The 20056-nt window shown below is 44.4% G+C and overlaps 1 protein-coding gene across 15 annotated transcripts in view; it reads right to left on the reverse strand.

Annotated features, from left to right (window-relative positions):
* Positions 1-1564: 1564 nt before the first annotated feature.
* Positions 1565-20056, reverse strand: part of CAMK2G (calcium/calmodulin dependent protein kinase II gamma) — a 119811-nt gene continuing 101319 nt past the window's right edge. For 3 of the 15 annotated variants that reach the window (XM_039554458.1, XM_039554446.1, XM_039554447.1), the window contains 9 exons: positions 17450-17518; positions 15811-15855; positions 15115-15163; positions 12964-13077; positions 11193-11318; positions 8678-8753; positions 8104-8198; positions 6782-7027; positions 1565-4271 (listed from right to left, as the gene is read on the reverse strand). In XM_039554458.1, coding sequence (XP_039410392.1) covers positions 6795-7027; positions 8104-8198; positions 8678-8753; positions 11193-11318; positions 12964-13077; positions 15115-15163; positions 15811-15855; positions 17450-17518 — 807 coding nt within the window. In that variant the 3' untranslated portion in view covers positions 1565-4271; positions 6782-6794. The remainder of the gene's footprint in view (positions 4272-6781; positions 7028-8103; positions 8199-8677; positions 8754-11192; positions 11319-12963; positions 13078-15114; positions 15164-15810; positions 15856-17449; positions 17519-20056) is intronic. The other 12 variants (XM_039554449.1, XM_039554448.1, XM_039554452.1 and 9 more) reach the window with 7 other exon arrangements.

Raw genomic sequence — 20056 nt, forward strand, 5'->3', positions numbered from 1 at the left:
CCATTCCCAATCCCTGATACCAGCTAAAACATAAGATATAGAGCAGGTACCATATATATGCTACATAAATATTCTTGACATGAGTGTTAGTCTGATTATTGTGGTTTCAGTAAGTGTTTAAATTACTCTTGTAGTGGTTAAAAGAGCTACTAAGAACATGGGGGATCATCACTAATTTTATGAGTACCTTCCTAGTGCTTATCGGATCATACTGCAACATTTCGTCAAAGATCATTAAGACAGGATTAAGTGCTTCAGGAAAAACCTTACCTGATGAATGCTCCTTCCTTGTATGTCAGAAATGAGAGCAGAACGTCTTTTTGCTCCTGAAATAGCAGGAGCCATTTCTTCTGGGCACGAACAGATTGTCTTCAGTCCCAGTGAAACGGACTGTTAAAACTCTTACCTTCTCCCTTTAAACAGGACAATTTTCCTCTTGTTTCATCAGGCAGCAAAAGTAATCATTTCTTTAAGCAGCAACAGCTGACACCTATTTACTAGGTAATTGCTGCAGTTAAAGGGGATTAAGCACAACGAATTCGCTTTCAGTGATAAGGCAAAGCCAGCCTTTCCCGTTTTCTGCACTTCCCAGACACACCTGGGAAGAGCTCAGGGGAGCGGAGGCCAGCCAGGCGTGCCATAGGGGGGCCACATGCTGGCTAGAGTCCCTTAGCCTTAGCTGCAGCCAGTGCTAGAACGAGATGCGTATCCCCCGTGCAATCCCAGCAGTAACTGTGCCAGACACAGACCAGTGGTAGCAGAGACGCAGAGAAGCCCCTGAGCGTCTCTGCCCCGCACAGCCGCGCTGGGCAGGGGCTCCGCAGAGGGTGAGGGCAGCGCCTGCTGCAGCCTCACGGCTCAGCCACCTGCCCTCACGAGCAGCGTGAGATCTGCAAGGTGGGAAATAACAGAGAAATAGCAAAGCAGCAAAGGCCTGAGTGGAACAAAGCCTACTTAATGGGGCATACAGGAAATGCTAATAACAAGACATGAAATGCTAACAAGAAAAGGCAGTATAGAAACAAAACAAGCTAAATCAAACTAACTTTTAACTTCTTAAGAAATTATGCTTACGCTTCTAGACCTGACAAGTTCTGTGCCTCTGCAGGAGCATCCCAGCTAGGACACAAAATACACTAGCTGACAAATAACTAAGCCACACAACTTGAGATCAGCATGTTTACATCAGGCAAACCTAATAGCAAGATGGCTTCTCCCACGAGGAGTCTTAAATATTGGTGAGGAAAACAAAGACCAGGAAAGGAAGTAACAGCATAGATTTGCCAAGGATTAGGCTATCGGGAACAAAAGCAGAATTTCCCTATTATCCCTGGTCTGTCAGGGAAATACTATAAATGTCATTTTAACAGGTTCTGTCATCCCTTTGTTTTTAATGCTAGCATTCTCCCCTCCCCCCTTTTAGGTATGGTACAACTTAACTTTTTAAACATTACATTTTTAAATGATACAAGATAAAAAAACTCCTCTGTCAATTGATTCTTATCCCAGAAGTACCAATTTCATATTATTCCATGGTTTAGGAGAATAATGTCACACTCCAAACTTTACACTGTTTAAATGTTATTTTATTAAATATCTTCAGTTCAAGGTCTCATTGTAACAAAGCTATGAAGATTCTACCAACATTCAGACCAAACAAACAAACACTAGCTAACTTTAATTATTTCTATATCATGCAAAAATTCTGCATCAAATGCCTTCCATTTCCTGTTTAAAATGTGATATTTATAATATATATTATATAGATGCTTACATTAGCCCCATAAGAGAACATTAAGAATGCTAAAGGTGTACAGCTGTGTTTGATAATGGCCATACCAAGCTAAGGTTCTCATTAACTTAAAAGGAAACAAAACAAACAAAAAAAATCCAAAAAAGTTTGTCTCCAAGACTGTGCAAAAACAAAAAACCCAACAGTTCTGTTCTTTTAAATTTTTTTCTGAAAGATGCATATACTTAATACAGAGGGTTCTCTTTTTTAACTATTAATAATCATCAGGTAAAGAGACAAGGAAGATCAGACCAAAAGAAGGCATGCATAATGTTTTATATTTATCTTTTTAAAATGGCATAATTGTAATCTGTTTGCTCTCTCTTTGTGGCTTAAAAAAATTCTGAATGAAATATCAAGGCTTTTTACTTTTCCACTTCACTCACTGGCTTAGTGCTGTCTTAAAAATGTTTTGAAATAATAAAATCTAGTGTTTGCCCCCCCATGGGTTCAATCCCCTCACTCCTCCCCCTGGGATAGTGGAGGGAGGAAGAAAAGGGTGTTTGCTCAAACAAACCTGGGAAGTGTGGATGGTCTTTTCCTTCATCAGGGGTGAGCTGATCTAATCCCGGTGTGGGATAGCACCTCTCTAACAAAGGGAGCAGAGCAGTAACTGCTGCAAAGTGACAGCTCCACTTCGTGCAACAGCTTTTATTTTCTGCATTTTATTGAATAAGGATTAAAATTCCAAATTGTCTTTCTTCTCTTTTATAGTCTGCAAAATGATTGCCACACACTTAGTACATTGCCAAGGCAATAATTTTAACTCCCTCTAGAGACCCAAAAAATGATTAGGGGTAGGTAAATTTACGTAAAAGCCCATCCCAACTTCTGCAAGTGATGCCTTCCCTTGGTCAAGACAAATCCCATCGGGTCTGCCAGAAAGCCCATTTTCTTCTTGGGGCTAGGCTCCCTCCTTGGTAAGGTCAACAAAACACTTCCACATTCCCCACCCAATGAATAAAGGAATTGAACTCCTCTTGCAGCAAAGAAAAGAAAGAAAGATGAATTGGCCCAAAGGACGAACATCAGATCACTGCTCATTCCCTTTCCCCTCTGCTTCATGAGGTATCCTCTAACACCCAGAGGCAACACGGGGGGGTGGCCTGGATTCCTTCAGCTACAGCTTTTGAGGTTCTGATCTGATAGTTTTCTGTGTTACAACATCACTGTAAAAAATAGAAAAATTACCCAAATAAACACTAGGAAACATGACACTTACAAACATCAGATGGGTTAGTGGTGGGGAGAAGCACCTGGCGGGGGCTGCTGGCTCCCACTGCTATTTTACTGGAGACCAACAAATCAAACAGGAGGCCAGGTAACCCCTTTAATTCTACGGGTGCATATATTTCAGTATAAAAAACACACGCTATTTATGCCTCATATAGGAGTGTATGTGCAAGTTTTCATGAAGAACATAACACTAAGTTTTTTGTCTGCTTCCTAAGGAACACATGTTCTGCAGCAATGTGGATCCCAACTACCCTACTAAAAAGGAAAAAAAATAGAAAATCCCATACATATACCCTCTTCCTCTAAAATCTCTGCTCTTAATGCAATTTTTTTTGTTTTGTTAAATTAAATAAGCTGGCTTCAAAACTCCATGTTTGTCCAGGTAGTGGCTGTTTCCAAAACCAGTATCACTAAAGAGCGAGCTTCTATTCAAGTTATATTCACTTAAACCCATTTTTAATCTCTACTTCCATCTTTAGTTTTACATCAACATCCCATTTTGTTTTATTTCTTAAAAAAAAAAAAAAAGAAAAAAAAAAAGAAAAGAAAAGTCTGTTTTGGGATCCAGCAGCTGAGCAACCAGGTTTCCATAGCGTTCTTGCTGTGCAGAAATCGAAGAAACAGGCTGAAGTCAGACTGCTGGGCAACAGGAAGAGAAGCACCTCCTCTCTCTTGAACCCCAGTCTTCACACTGGCTCCTCTGGGGTCTCCTCGCCACCTCTCACCGCCTGTAGTTGCAGCACAGCCCGAATGCGGTATTAACTTCCACCATCGCTTTGCGGAGCACAGTCCAGCCATCCGCTGTTAAAGCCGCCTCCTTTCTTGCTCTCCCTCTCTCTTTCTCTCCTTCACTTTTGCTTTCCCCCTCACTTCATTTCTGAAAGATGTTCTGGCTGCTGCCACTTTCTTAGCCCTGGGGGAGGGGGCATGTTGGATAATCTGTCATTTATTTAGCATTATTCCTGGTTTTTATTATTTTATACAAACAACATGTCTTTTTTTTTAGATTTAAAAACACCTTCGTACAGCAGAAACAGACACGATGGATCCATGGAAAACAACAGAAAGGCAGCGCCCGGAGCATCAGATGCATGCAGGGTTTCGTGCATTTGGCTGCTGCCTGTTTGTAATTTGTATTTATTTCTTTAACGTCAAAACAGACATGACCGTTGCTGTCACTCAGGCACTCCAGAGCTGCTTGCTAAGAAGATATTGCCCTCCAGCTGAGTATCTCCACAAGTTGCTGCAGTCAGGAAGAAGTAGTGTCCACCCAGAAATGAGAGGGGAGAACAGGATGGAAGATGGAAGGAAATAAAGCCAAACATTAGCTGTACACAATTTAAAAAAACAAGTTTTCTACAGGCTAATTATTTGGTGTAGAAAACCCTAACACAAGACAAATTGGGGATCCTGAGGAGAGCTCTGAAGACAAGAGGCACTCACCTCCCCTTCCAGGTGGCTGAGTGTGCCAATGAAAATGAACTAATTGCTAAAATGTATTACATGCTGCTTTGGAGCAGCCCTGGGCCCACTATCTCATACTGATGACCCAGAAGTTGAAGAAGTTTCCTAAGGAACAGTTTCTGCCTCACTTTTCATTGGTTTTTGCCTTGAACTGAAAGATAATTGTATTTTTCTTAGGGTTTTTATTTTTTAAATCTTAGTAATTTTGTCTCTGAACTTTCTTAATATTTAACCAAATGTATGAGCTTTTCTGCAGTTTTGTGAAACTGTAGCCCCAGTGACTGCTTTTAGCAAAGGCTCTTCCTAGTTAATCTTCATGTGCTAAATTACTAGATTTATTTGGATCAATTTTAAGTCTGGGTTTTTTTCATGTCAGTTTAGCATTATCCTGCCATGAAAGTATAGCCAAAACCTTCTTTCTACCATTTCTTAGTTTGCAAATCTTTGTAGAATCTCCCTTACTACTCTTCTCCCTTCTTGGTTCCCACTCTCTCCTTACACAGAAGTCCTCTGATTAATATCAAACTTCTTTTCTGGCTGCAGTTTCCTTTTGAGATGATTTACCCAGAACTGAACTCTGCCTTCCAGGTGAGAAGAAACCACTAATTTCTATTAAAGTGTTCATACTCACCTCATTCATTCTTTATCCTTAGCTTTCACTGCACATGGGTTACACTGCTCCAAAATGATTCAGTGCATTCAGATGGGGGCTGCCCACACTGACCCCATTTGTAATTGCATGTGGGTACACTTCCTTCAGAACACAGAAATGCATGCAAATACCTCAGCTTCTATTAGTTTACAGGCTATTTTAAAATATTGTTTTAACCAACATTTTGTGGTTTGGAAATAGCTTCTGCTCTGCAGTTTTCAGAAACCCTCTAGCACATACTTTTGGAGGGCTTCAGCATTTCCACAGCCAAGAAACATACCTCTTCTGCAGCAGACTTTCCATTCCTAAACTTTCTCAGAACTCCTAGGCATAGCCACTGAGCCACACCGATCTTTAATTTAATAATTTTTTCTGCATCTTTTCTTGGACTAAATCCAGGACAGATGTCTTCCTCAACATTTCTGTGATGAAATCTGATGCTAGTTATTTTTGTTTTCCTGCAAAGGCTTTGTCCTTCTCACTGCCTTACTCCCTGGAAATTCAGCTGATTTTCTAGCTCTCTTGAAAGCTTCCCTGCTTCTGGTGCCCCCAACTGGCTTTTGCCTTTCAAATTCCATCTGTGACCTCTGCAGCTTGCTTGTGATAGTTCACATTCCTTTCAGTTGCCTTCAGTAGGGTTGAATACCTCATAACACATACCAATACAGACTGCTCTTGGCTTAGTCCCAAGTTGTTCACAGAACTAGGACTCAAGTAGCAACTACACTTGAGTGGTTCATCCTTAAATGACCACATTAAAAAAAGCTTGCCTCCCAGTTGTAGATGTTTGTTGTGTTTGCCCTTAAATAGAAAATCTTTAGTAAAAAGGTCCTAAGGTTAGGAAACTTAGATCTATGAAATGAACGTGACAAAAGGATGCAGAAGGACTTTGTACATCTAACTAAAAGAAACCACTAAGGCAGTAAAACAGAATGCCTTAATGCTGAAGAAGTAAATTGATCTAACGTCCTTCAGGAGCAAGCAATAATCATTTCTGCATGACAAATTTTAGAATCAAAGTTTCTTCCAATGCTGAATTGTGGCAAGTTAATTGGGGGATATTTTAAATCCTCTGATATTATTATTTGTTTAGATTTTTTCCCCCTCTGAGTTTTCTCAACATGGTACATTAAATAGCTTTTGCTTATTAGAAAATCAGTTGTAAAATTTATATGAATAAACCTTCACCCCTTATGGCATAGAAATTCTGTATGGATTCTACAATATCCTTTCTAGAATATGACAAACTCATCAAAAAAGTTCTCTGAAATCACCCCCAGCATGTAAAGGTAGATGTGAAATGGCCAACCTGTGCACAGCCTGAGATACTCTTCCCCTCTGCTCTGGATTAGCCAGACAGACCTGAGCACCTGGGAGGAAGCACAGCTGCTACAAGGGTACCTATGCCCAGGAACAACTGTCTGGCACATGACTCCCATTTGCCAGGAGTGGCAGATAACCCTACCGAGTCCAGAGGACAGGACTTAAAGGAACACCATCTACAAGCTGAAGTTTGCAGCCTACAGACAACTAAATATGGTTCTCTCACAGCCAGCTAAACAGCCTTGAATGCTGAATTCTCACATACAGCAGCCTTAGCCGGGTGTGTGATGTACTCCTTCCCTGACAGTCCATACCCGTATTTGATCCTCACTGGAGAGGTGCCGCAGGAGCTCCAGAGCAGTGGTAGTGGACATTGAGCCACTTGCCGTCTCGGCGGTGCCAGACACGGGTCTCCTCCGACTGCGTGGTGCGGGGCCGGCCTTGGCCATCGATGTACTGTGTCAGGCGGATGTACGCGATGCAGGCGGCGTCCTCCCCGATGACGTGGACGTGGGGGTTCAGGATGGTCGTGTGGATTGGCTTGCTGTTCTTCGACAGTACTGGCAGGACATGCAAAACCATCAGATTCACTTTACTACTAAGAAGGAGGAGTGTCCCACATTCTCCAACCTCTTCTATATTCTACTCACCTTCCACTGGATTCTGGAATACCACAAAAATTGCTCCTGCAATTTTTCAGGCAAAATCCTAGCAACTCTTTCCCCTATCACCTGTTGTTCTCCTTAGGAACTGCACACTTACTGCCTAGAATCCCCTGGCCCCTTTGCCCCCACTTCCTCTGAAAAGCATACTCGCCACTTTTTCAACATCAGTGCTGCTGTGTCTTCAGTTATAGGAAAAGATCTTTCACTTACAGAATACTGTTGCAAAGGAGTCAATAATCAGGAGATCTTTAAGCTAGGACAGCATTAAATATGAACAAACCTTGGAGAAGTGTTAAAATCACGCCATAATAAGCTGTTGAGAGAGACAAAGTCTCTGCATACTTAGAGAACTACAAATTGCCCATATTAAGGACCTTGACCTAACCCCCAAAATAAAACAGATTGAACGGCTCAGATTTAAATTTCAATTATCTCATCCTGTGGAGACATCCGGGAAGACAGACAAATCCACTAGTATAAATGATAGCATTTCTCCCAACTCTTTCCTGCCCCAGACTGACAAGGTGACCCTTATATCTATGTAAAAGGTTCATTAGGTGTTAGAGATCTGAAACCATCCAGGGAAAACTCAAAGCAAAAGCATCTTTATGCCTGATCATTCAGTATGTCTACCCCAAGCACACATGTTGATTCCATAAAAATCTGATAATTTTTTCCATTTTCATATCAGTAAGAAGTTCAGTGCCTCAAACTGCCAGGTACAAAACATTTCCACCTAGCAGATTGTATGCCTAGAGTGAAGGGATGTGGGGGTTAGAATTGAAATTGCTGCTGAACAGGCTTTTTGAGAGAAAGGCTGCTGGCTTTTATGAACGCATCACAACCCAAGCACAATGAAGTTCTTGCTGATTCTGATAACCAGTAAAAACAAGGCAAATTTTCCCCCCAAAATGTGACATAGAGGAAGAGTAGAGAGAAAGGTGTTGGAGTTACCAAATCTACCCACTCACAGTTTTCAAAGTAAAACTTATGGAAATCCATTCCTTCAACCAGGTTCCCCAGTGCTTCAGGTTCAAATGAGGTCAAGCCAGGATCACAGATTTTTCTGCAAAGAAAAGCAGCACAGGCTTACAGTTTGCATTTGAGCCCAAGCACTATTCACACAGCAAAGTGCTGGTATGCCATTTGACTCACACTCTGTGTCCACCTAACTACTCCAAGAAGTTCCTGAAGACTCAGCCCTACTGTAACTCATGGAGCCAACTAGATGGCATTTCACATGAAATAAACCTCTAGGTTTCTGACTTTTCTTTTATTCTCTTTCTGCTCTTCTCATTGCCCTCCCCTGTACTTTTCTTACAAACCCAGGACATTTTCCTTTTGTTGTTCCTGTTGCTGTTTGATACCTGACTTGATATTGATTTAGCGATCTACTACTCCATCCCTTACTCCTAACTGATGTAGGCTAAGAAGGATAAAACCTTTTACCATCCCTGACTGCATGACAGCTCCTCGTACCCAGGAGCCAGAGCATTACTTGCACACAAACTGATAAACAACCTGTCAGAAAGCATCTCTACTTACGTATAAGCCTCAAAATCTCCATTGTTGATGGCCTCTATCAGCTGCTCTGTTATCTTAATGATCTCTTGCTTACGCACTGTGAACAAGAAGAAAGAGCAATTTAACTGTGCTGAAGAGTTCAGTAGAAATACGAGGCTAGTGGGTGCTTCCTACAAGCAATTTGTAGAGCACCATTAGTTTAGGTCTCATAGGATGCTGATCCCTGCATTCTGGAGATATGCAGTAAAGACAGTCATCCACATGAGAGTAGGGGGGCAGTGGTATGAAAGGGAAATGGTGATCCCATAATGCAGGGAGAAAGGAAATAAAGAGATCTTATTCAGTGTTTTTCTTCTAAAAAGGTCTAAGGCACCAGAGGTGTCTCCTGAATGACAGCCTGAGCTGCTTCTGGGGAGTCTGACCAATGAACACCAGGGACCCTGCCCATGTGAAGTACTTGTCTGGCAGTTTAAGACGTGCAAAACCTTCACCACAGTAGCCATTTACAAATGGCCACCACAGAGATCAAGGCAATTGGAAGGAGTCTCCCAACAACTTGCCTATCACCATCACCAATACCTCAGCTATTGTGAATGCTGCAAACAAGCAACTGGGACATGTAGGGATGGCTTCTGCAAGCTAGAAAGACAACGGCAGCAGGATGGATGGATTGGATGAGCAGGTCCTAGCTGTGTCTGAGTGTGCACTCTGTTCCTCAGTTAGCTTCTGCCAATCCCTACGGCACAATTCTTTACAGCACTCTGACAGCATTGTCATTAACCCAGCCCAGCACACTGGACTTCAAGATGAATGAAGACAAGGGCTGTCTGTCTACTGTTATTTGGCCCCCATCTGGCCAGCACCTCTGTGCTCTCTTCCAGATTGCCTAGGCCACATCCCCTCTGCTGGTCTCAAGAATTCTTAACATTTACGAAGTTTGAATCAGGTCTGTTAAATAATACAATTCTAGTTCTATGACTATACATGCACCATACCTATGCCTGAGCCTATATGCACAACCTCACATCTCTTCAGCCTTCCCCACACCTGTAGGTAGACTCTTCTGCACATTACACAGGCATTTAGGAGGTTCTCTAGCATTCTCTTCAATGTTACCAGATAATATACAATTCCTACCACCAGAAGTGCCATCCACATGCCCTTCAGCATCTAAAATGTAGGTGTCTGAAATGGAACCAGTTCCCTGACTGTTCCTCCTTTATACCCTGAAAGAAATTGGGACTTCTGGAAGTCTCAAGTGGAGATCTTAGATGCCTGTCATTAGGGGGATGGTGTTTAAATCCAACCTACCATCTTTGGATATTCAAGTCAGGGAAGCTGAATTCCACTCTAAATGCCAGAAGATGCTGCTCTGAACTGCCCTCTCCCTTGCCCATAAGCTTTCATCCACATGTGCACCTCATCCCACCATTGATAAGTGCAGCTGAAGAGCAACAAGATAATAATCTCACTGGCAATGAAAGATGTCCATACCCACTCTGGAAGTCAGTTAAGAGACTTTTACTACTGAGCTAGCCTCAGAAACCCCTCAGATAGCTCATAAAAACCCCTCATCTGGCTCATAAAAATAAGGGGGGCTGGTTTTGCTATGCAGGCTGTATGTATTTCCACACATGAAAATATGTATACAGGGAATGGGTCAAAACAACACAATGGGCTATGTCTGTTGTGAAAAATGTCCTTACAAGCAAGTTGTCTGGGATTACTTCCACATAAAGAAGGGCTACTTGTTGGACCTCCAAACCATGCACCACTGATGTCCAGAAGATGGAGTCCATGGGAAAGGCTCCATTTGAGGTGGGTGAGGGAGTCTGCAGACCACAGTCACGGTGCGCTGGCTCATCTCAAGGAAATTTGCACCCCCTTCCAAAGTCCCTTGACACAGTGCCAGCAGGCCCGTCCTTCAACACTAGTCCATGCCATCAGACTGTGCTCGTCTCCTGGCTTTCACTACATGTCCCGAACTAGAAACAGCACACGGAAGGTGACCACTCTGTCCGAAGGACAAAGAGCCTCAGGATGTCAGGGGAACGGCATTCACGCCTGCCGCTCCCGATGAATCCGCGGGCCTCCAAAGTGGCACGGCAGAGGCACAAGCGCGAGGCGATATGCACCAGCACGGACATCGAGCATGGCCCGCGGTTGCTCCACCCTGCTTTGTGCGGGCCCAGGAGGCAGCCCCGCCACAGCAGCCACGCCGCCGGCCGCGGAGCGCTGCGGGAGCGTTTAGCGGGCATCGTTCAAGGCCGGGCCACAGCTTGGGCCCGGCTCTGTCCCCACCCGGGGCGGGGCGGGGCGGCGGCCGCGGGCGGGACGGGCTTGAGGGCGGCCCCGCTCCCGCCGCCTGCGCGTGGCGCCCCCCGGCGGCCGCCGCCGCTGCCCGCTCAGCCCCGGCCCGGCTCGGCTCGGACGGACGGGGTGAGGGGGCAGGGGAGGAGAAAAGAGGGAGCTTTATATCTAGGGTAACTAGCATGAGTTGCACTACTCCACTACTGCTACCCAGCTGCTAACTTACACGGTGCTCGGTTAAGTACAAAGGGAACTACTGGAGTTAGCAAAGGCTCCGACCGAGCACGCTCTAACTCCAATGTCTGCCCTGGGCTGTCCCAGGCATGAAGCTTCTCTTCACAAGACTGTGTAGCTGCAAAACAAATGTAAGCGTTAAAATGATAAACAAACAAAAATTAAAAAGTAAAATAAAAACCAACAAAGAAGTACAGACACACACAGCCCCAGCCCCGGTCGGCACACAGACACATCCACATCCCAGTAACTTCTACCTGCTCTCCTGCTTCTGTCACATCACTTGGGCCAGACACTGCTTGGCAGGGGCCACCTGGGCTCTGGTGCAAAAAGCACAGCAGGAATTACACTAATTCTGGAGGAAGTTTGAGAGCAACCTAAAACAATGGTTGGAGTAGTGACAGAGCAGCACAAGGGCAAGTACAAGATGGGATTAAAGAAAGTAGGGACATCCAAATCACTGCAAATCTCAACTTAGAGGGAAGCAAAGTGGGAGAACACTGACCCACTTGGCAGAGAAGTGATTCGGCACTCCTCAGTGTACCAAGCAGGCCTTTGCTATGACCAAGAGGAAGGAATTAATAAGCCAGCAGTGATGGACATCTCACAGCAAAAAGGACTTCAGAAGAGATCATTTCCCTTCCATTCTGTCTAGGCAAAACACCTTTCCCATTGCACCTTACAAACCAGCAGTCTGACATCCTTAGAGCTACTTCAAAAATAAATAACAAAGACGCTCCAACTGCTGCATCATGAGATACTGTGCTGCATGTAGGAAACCAGGAAAATATGACAGGAAGAGACAGAAGAGGGCATGCCTGTTCCTTCCTTCCTAGACTGACCTGAACAGAATCAAATACTCCAGATGTTCCCAGCTCATACTAAGGATCCTTCTACTATAGCGTTAAATAGTCAGACAGCTAGTACAATATGTCTGTGTAGAGGAAAGGCTGTGAATTCCACCTAGATTTTCTCCAACCTACTAGCTTTTTTCACATGCATTTTCAGAGTTTTTCAGCCACAGGCTCCTCTACAGAGGTAGCCAGTTCAGGAGATACAAGGCAGAACTTAACTCATAGACTAACCATGGTACCAGCTAACTGAGCTAGCAAGACAGACACACAAGGTAAAGCTCACGACAGAAAAATGCTCTTCAGAGCCAACATTATCCCAGGATTTTCACTCAAAGCACCTCACAATGGATTCAAAAACGCTATGGGGTCTTTCAGGAGCCACACCCTCCCTTTCAAAGCACCTTAAAGTAGTCTGAAAAAACTGGGTTTTGTTCCTTTGGTACTTCTGAGCACCCTCCATGTCTGGGGTCTTCAGAAATTCTGACAAGTGAGACTGAATTCGGTCTTGTGCATCCCTTCCACAAGCAGACCTGCACCACTGACCCCATTTACCACAAGGAGAACTAAGAGATGCAGTGACTTGCCCAAGGAAATCCCAAAAGACAGTGTCTCTGCAGAGAACTCCACATCTCACCCAGATGAAAGCAAGGGAATGAAATTAGCTAGGATGAGGTTCTGTTTTTTTTTTTTTTCAGAAAGGGGAGGAAATGTTTGGAAAATTTCAGTGTGCAAAGGAGGGTATTTTGCAGGAAGGGAGATGATTTCTTTTTATTCTGGAGTACTGGAAATGAAAAATCAACATTCTGGAAGGAAGCTGAGGAAAGGAAAAATCGTAGGTAAGGAGAAATGGGAAGGGTGGAGGAAGGGGTGGGAAAAAGATGCTGTGAAGCACTGCACCCCTGGACTTACTGGCTGAGAAACAGAGAGAAAGCTGGGACTGCATGGACTCAGTCTGTGTTTTGCTCTCACTGTGCCTCCGTCCTTCAAGCACTGAGCTGCCGTCCCCGGTGGAGAGAGGGGGAGCTAGCATGGCAGGGAATTAAAACACAAACACAAACAAAACACGCAAGTTCAGTAAATAAAAAAAGAGAAAGGAAATAGGAGAACATTAAAGAAACCACAATGCTGGGCACAAAACATGCAGGAGTATCCTCCAGGGCAAAGCCAAGTAGACAGCTCTACAACATGAACCTGCTGTGCAATTTAGTGACACAAGGGCAGGGAGGTGGGGGAAGAACAATGACACACACTGCCTTTAGCCCCACCACAATGGAAACAACATATCCCTGAGGCAACTGTCATTGATGGATCAAGACAATGTCTCCTACAGCACAGCAGAACTGATCTGTGTAGCCTGGTGTCTATTTAAAATAAGAAGTTGGCAGAGGAACTGCACAAGCACTTCCTTTTCCAAGAGTCATGGCTACACAGAACACTGAGAACTCTAACACTCCCAAACCTTTTGGTCTACTTAGTTTTGCTCAAGTGCTTGCTTATTTTAAAATGTGGAAGGGCAGGAATAGAAGAGGAACACAGGTGAACACTGCTACACTTAAAACTGAAGGACTAAAATTACCAGAGGTGGCCACAGCACAAACCATTACTGTGCAAACTCTTTCCTTCCCGATCACCATTCAAATGCTCCCTTCTATTAAAACCATAATGAAATATTCTAACCTTTGCCAAAAACCCCAAAACACAGTTTTCATCTGTAGCAATGTAGCCCTATACAACTCTATACACTGACCAGCTGCCTTTCCTCCTCCCCATGGTCTGTTCCAGTCCTACCCTTCTTTTCCTTGCAGTATTTGTATTCCTGACTTAAAACACACATTGGCTCAGCCGGCTCAACCATGGAACCCCTCCAGAATAAAAAGTGCCACAGGAGTCAAGGTTCTGGATAAATACCTGTTCTGGATGGCTATCCAGCAGAGATTACATAAATTGAATTCATTACTGCACTATGAAACCCATCCAGTTCCCGTCCCTCAAAGCTAGGTTCTTAAACCACGGATTACTCTTTGGCAAAAAGGTGGCAGCTAGAATACTGTCCTGTAATGAGGCCAGGTCTTATCTGAAACAATCTGTATTGCAGAGCTCTTTCACTCACTGGCATGTGTTTCTTCTCCCTGTGATTCCTCAGAAGAGGAGCCAGCAGCTTGTGACAGGCCATGGGAAAAGCATCAGGAACTAGCCCAGCTGATGGAGGTGACATTGCAGGGTCAGCACTGATTTTTCCCTGGATATGTAACTCAGATGAACTACAGGGAGAATGAGGATACCTCTGCCTCAAAATGCAAACTATTAACACATTTGCCTCAGAATGCAAACTACATTCACCCATCCCAAACTTGCTTATTCAGGAAAATGTCTGCTCATCCTTCATTAGGGAGGCCAGACAAAAGACAGCTGCTCAAACAACAGGAGCAGATATGGAACTTGAAGCTCCTTTATTTAAAGAGTTTTACAAGCACAGAATATTTATGATATGGTCACTGAAAGGCATGAAATCTCTTCTCAGCATCTCCCTCTACTGATATCTCAGTCAAGGACAACAGGCTGAGAATGATCTTCATCTTAGAAACAAAAATAGACCCAAAGAGAAAAAATAACAAGGGAATTCTGTGCATGTCACAAAAGAGATTCCCAGAAAGGGGTGAAAAGGGAGACTGAGCAGTAACAGAGAGGTTTCAACTCCCTGTAATCTACAGGGAAGCACAAAAACACAAGCAGAGTCCAAACCTCAAGGGACTGGTAGGGATTTTTCCACACCTAGAAATGGACTGGAGATGAACAGATTATGATATATGCAAGAAAGGAATTCCAGCTCTGAGACAAAAACGAATTAGCTCAGGGCAAACAGTGTTTAGATACCACAGAGGCCAAGTCAGCCGGCTCCCCACTGCACGGTCCCACTGTGACAGGAATGACAGCATCATGGTGAATTTATGAACTGAGTCAGACACAGAAATCTGGGAAGCTAGTTCAAGGCAATGACTGAATCTCTAGAATCCCTTGCCTACACTTAGCTGTATTAGAAATTACAGGCAATATACCTACCTTTCAGATCCTCATCTTCAGTCGTGGTGTTACAGCTCTCTGTGGAACCCTGCACGGCAGAACAGAGCATTACCAGGCATCAGCAGTCGGGAGCATGAGCAAATAGTTTGATTTCTTTGTGAAGGAAGATGGGGAAAAGCACAAAAACGTTGGCAGAGATGGTAGGGAGAGCATGATACAAGGAAGATTTGGATGAAAGCAGGCCAAATATAAAGCAAAATGTAACAGCATCTCTGCTCAGCTTTTGCATGTTCAAGCTGTTAACCCAGAACTTTTACAAGGGTGAAAGTTACCAAACTCTGTCAAATGAAATCCAATGAGAGTTGCTTCTGTTTGGAAGAATAGCCACAAGAAGCTAAAGAAGGGCTCCTAGGCTTTCTTAGAGGAGGTGTCCAGTTGTAGAAGAAAAAAAAAAAGTGCATAAGTGCCTATATCTTCTCTTCCATCCCACATACGAAAGAAAGTGGTGGTTATACACCACAATAGGAAAGAGATGTTAATATCTGAACAGTTGTCTTTACTCAGCCTCTTCCAGATATGCATAGCCATATAACACAACCCTCCAAGTCTATTGCCAGCTGTACTTGGGAGCATGCTACAAACCAGACATTGGAAAGGTAGAAACTGAATTAAGACACATGAAGACTAGAACAACAGAGAAGCAGAAGTTTCTCTGGCAACACTCCCATCCCTTACCTTTATGCCATCTGTAGCATTATGGACAACAGTTGTTTGAGGCTCCTAGGAAAGGATGGAAGAATCATTAAACTCCAGTTCCAAAGCATTCTCCCATTTATTTTCACTCCCCAGCAAGTGGAGAAAAGGTGACTGACATTAAAAAAATAAAATCAAATCACAAACTCCAAACAGCACACGTGTGCCTGCGTGCGTGCGCACACACTTCCTGCACAGGTTTCATTAAGAGAAAGGCTGCACTAAAAGCCACAGTCACAAGGAGACAAAGCCCCCAGCTTCCCTGCAATTGCCCCTAATTCCCAACTCGTTTCCAGTGAACCAGGCTGGCACAGACACCAGAGGGCAACCAAGCAGCCAGTCTGCACCCTCTGCAGCCCTTCATGAAGTAATGACCCCTCAGCAGTGTCCTCACTGGAAAATGCTTCAGAAGAGGGAGAGGGGGAAGAATGCATAACGCTGGGCTGGGGCCTTTGTCTCCCAGTCTTTTGGAAAGGTTGCTGGGTATTTTACCCTAAAAAAGGGACATTCATAATTTCCATAATAAAAAAAAGCATGAGCCAGACCACCTCAATGCCTTTCAGAGAAGAGTTGCTAAGGAGCTGTGAAAAAAGGCACATTTTTCTGAAAGTCTCTGAAATGAGCTCCAATTTCAATAATAACCATATTTAATAATTTCGAAAGGCTCTCTCAATACCAAAACCATCATGAACAAAGCCAGTGAAAGGAAAGCAGAAAATTATGAAGTGTCCCAGGAATCCTTCATCCTACAACAAAAAAACCCAACATCAAATCCTACCCACCCACCCTGCAAAAATGCCAAATCCAACTCTCTAGAGACAGACAACAAAGAGCAGCTACCAGGCCTATCGATGCTAACTAGCTCCTGCACTCATCCCTTTGTTACCAGGACAAGACTTCAGGATCCTGCACGATCTCCTCCCATTGCTGTCGTTCTTGCGGGGTGGCTCAGCGAGGGCATCAGGGACAGTGCTGGGCAGTGCTGTACACTCACCCATCTGCCTCTGCCACCCGCTGCACTGCTGCCTGATCTCCACGGGTACTGAGGCAGGCCACACACCCCAGCTGTGCCGTTCAATGTACTCGGCACTGGGCACTGTAGAGCCTGCACACAGCCCACAGAAAATGCCAGCCCAGAAAGTCAGTGAGCTGCAGGAGATCAGCCACTCAACTGAGCAGGCCAAATAGGCCAGCAAAGGATTCTTCTAAAAACCCTCTGTCTGCCCTTTCTTCTCTGGTGTCCTGAAGTCCATCCTCCATTTCCTGAGTGTTGGAGAGTGGATGGAGCTTGACACTCTCTTCTTCAAAACCATCCTCCCCAAAGCCAGCAGGAACAGTTGAACGGGACACATAGAACTATACAGGGTGGCACACAGGGAAGTCCAGGCAAGCTGCGATCCCCACATCCAACCACAGCTCTGCTCAGCACCCCCATCCCAAAGCCTGTGAGGCTGTGATCAGGCCCCACAGCAGCACAGGGACACAGACAGAACGAAGCCGAAACATAAGCTGAAACAGAGCAGCACAAGCAGCACTCGGGAAGGGGTTTGGGGGGAGAAGGGGAGAGGACAGCATCAAAATTAAACCAAACAGGAAAAAAAATTGTGGTTGGGGAAGATACCATGGACGTCTGCACTGGGGGTGTTTCTTTTGCAGTGCTTACTATACTGGTTTTGTTGTTGCTCTGTGGCTGAGACAGAAAAACATGGTTTTAGTTCCCCTGCTGGACAGCAGAGGCAGCAAGAAAATGACAGTATTGCTTCCAACCCCAGCCATCTCCTCAGACCCGACCCTCCCCACAGGCTCAATCACCAAGAAGAGGGAGGAAGGAGGAGTGCTGCCCAGGTTGCTGGACATCATCCTTCCCCCAGAGGCAATAGAAGCTGTAAGGGATGTACCAAAATCCAAATGTGAATGAACTGCTAGAGCTATAAGGAAGGAAAACAGAAGGGAAAAAGGCAGCAGCCCAAAGGGATGGGGAGAATCCTGCAATGAGCACTAACAAAAATATCTGGTGAAGGAAAATGAGAGATGGCAGCTGTCCTGAGAGAAAGAGACTACAGAAGTGAGAGAGACACAATAGTCATGGTCTCAAACAGGGCACAAATGGGAGTCAAGTCTGAGGTGTCCCAAAGTGTACAGAAACAGTTCTAGCTATGTGATAATGCTGAGGGTTTCAGGGAATCTATTGATCCAAGTAAAAGTGTGCTCAGCCCTAGAAAAGGTAGAGAAAAGGTGATGTATGATGTGTTGTATCCCTGCTGTGACCTGAACAAAGAGACTTCAGGACCAAAATATGGAAAGGAATGGGATTGGGACATAAGGGAAAGGCCATGTAGTTCCACAAGTAGCAAGTTCTCTGGATGGTGCCCAGCAGCTTTTCATCTTTCCCCACTTCAGTCTCTCTTGTAGCTGTGGTAGAAGAATAAAATCTCTGTTTCCTGCATCCATACAGCACAACAGTGAGGCCATCACCAGCTTGCTGAAAAGAATCATCCCATTGAGTCATGTATGTCATGAATGAGCCAAGCCTATGTTTGTAGGAAGCCAAACCTGTGTCCATAATTATAGAGTTCCTAGCCAACAAATCCAGCCCACATGTGACCCCCGCACCAGGCTATGTCTCTTTTGCTGCTAGATCAAATAAGATCAAAACTGGCACTGCAGGAGCCTCACTCAAACTCCTTAGTTTACAGACTGGGGTGCCTGATGGGAGCTCACAGTAGTGTGCCCTCATTGCAGTGGCTCTCTATCCCACTGTGCTCAGGGAGTGCAAACTCATATTACAAAATATCAGGCCCTCATCACCACACCACAAACACCACAAAGAATGCAGAAGTCAAATGCTGAGCTGGAAAACATCTGCCAAAGCTATAATTATGTCAACCAGTGTCAGACCTCGTAAGACTGAGACTTGACAAACACCTACTAATAATTCAACTTTTCTTCACAAGCAACATGTCTTGGCTTAACTATCCCTTTTGGAGAGGGAGAGAGGAGAAATAAAAGAGGAAGATGGGGCAGGTGGAGAGGGGAGGAAGTAGAAGAGAGAGAGACAGGAGTGAATTCTTTAGAAGTCCATGGGAAAGAAAAGAACATATACACTCAAACTCCAAGCTAAGAAAGGAGAAATACAGAAATTACTGTTTGCTGCCTCTTTTTATACATCCCTGCATTGTCCTAAGACTCTGGCCTTCCAAGAGTTTTGTTTTATGTATATATTTCCAGCCTGATGGCAAAAGAGATGACAGATCACTGTAAATGTCAAAGAGGAACAGATCAATCTGAAAAAATTAATCCCAAGTTATTTCGTGGCATAAACACAATCAAACTTCTGACAATGGTCCACCTCTCCACACAGCACTGAGGCTCCTGTACTTCTTCAGAAACAGTGATCCTAATGCAGAGATCTATTGTCCAAACCTCTTCCAGTGAGAAAATTGTAACCCATTTTTCTTAGTCCACTGGGATAAGAAGATAAAATTAGCATGAAAGAAGCTATACAAAAATAATTCCAGTGTTTTGGAAGGCTTTATAACTAAGGCCAAATGAGAAAAAAAAAAAAAAACAAACAAAACCTAACCAAACATCCAAGAAACCACTGTTCTGAAAAAAGTTGACAACAGCCTGTTAGGTGTGTTATATTGCCTTATAAAGTGCAAACCCCCACACATCCAAAGCACACAGCCTACCTTCCAGGCTGCACTGAGCACCCAGTTCACCCATCATGTTCTTCCACAGCCAGTGGGCTGAAGAAGACCAAGTATCATGTTTGCTAGTCCAGAATTGGATGGCATTTTACTACAGGATAGAGCCCCAATGAAATTAGAGGCAGCTTAGCCTATGCTTTTTTAACAGCTTTTTCTCAGGTGAAGGAAGGTATCTGACATATTGAGCTTCCTGCACACACTCATGTCCTGTGGCCATCTAACCAACTGCCCTTCCCTGGAAAAAGCCAGCCTTCCTTTCCCAGAGGCGCAGGCAGCACAGCCAACATCTCTGTTGAGATGGCAGCACACCTCTCCCTCCCCACCGCTGCCAGCCAACATCAGTCACTGGCCAGGGTGCAATCCTTGGTAATTCTGTACAACTCAAATTAAAAGAGGCCAATTCACCTAAAAAGGTGCTAGGCCCTTCTTAAGATCTGTAACGTGATTAGTTTTGGCACAGCAGTTGGCAACATTTCCTGAGCTCGACAAGAGACAGACAGGCACAAACAACACAGAGG

The sequence above is a fragment of the Corvus cornix genome, chromosome 6, assembly GCF_000738735.6.
Source record: "Corvus cornix cornix isolate S_Up_H32 chromosome 6, ASM73873v5, whole genome shotgun sequence".
NCBI lineage: Eukaryota > Metazoa > Chordata > Aves > Passeriformes > Corvidae > Corvus > Corvus cornix.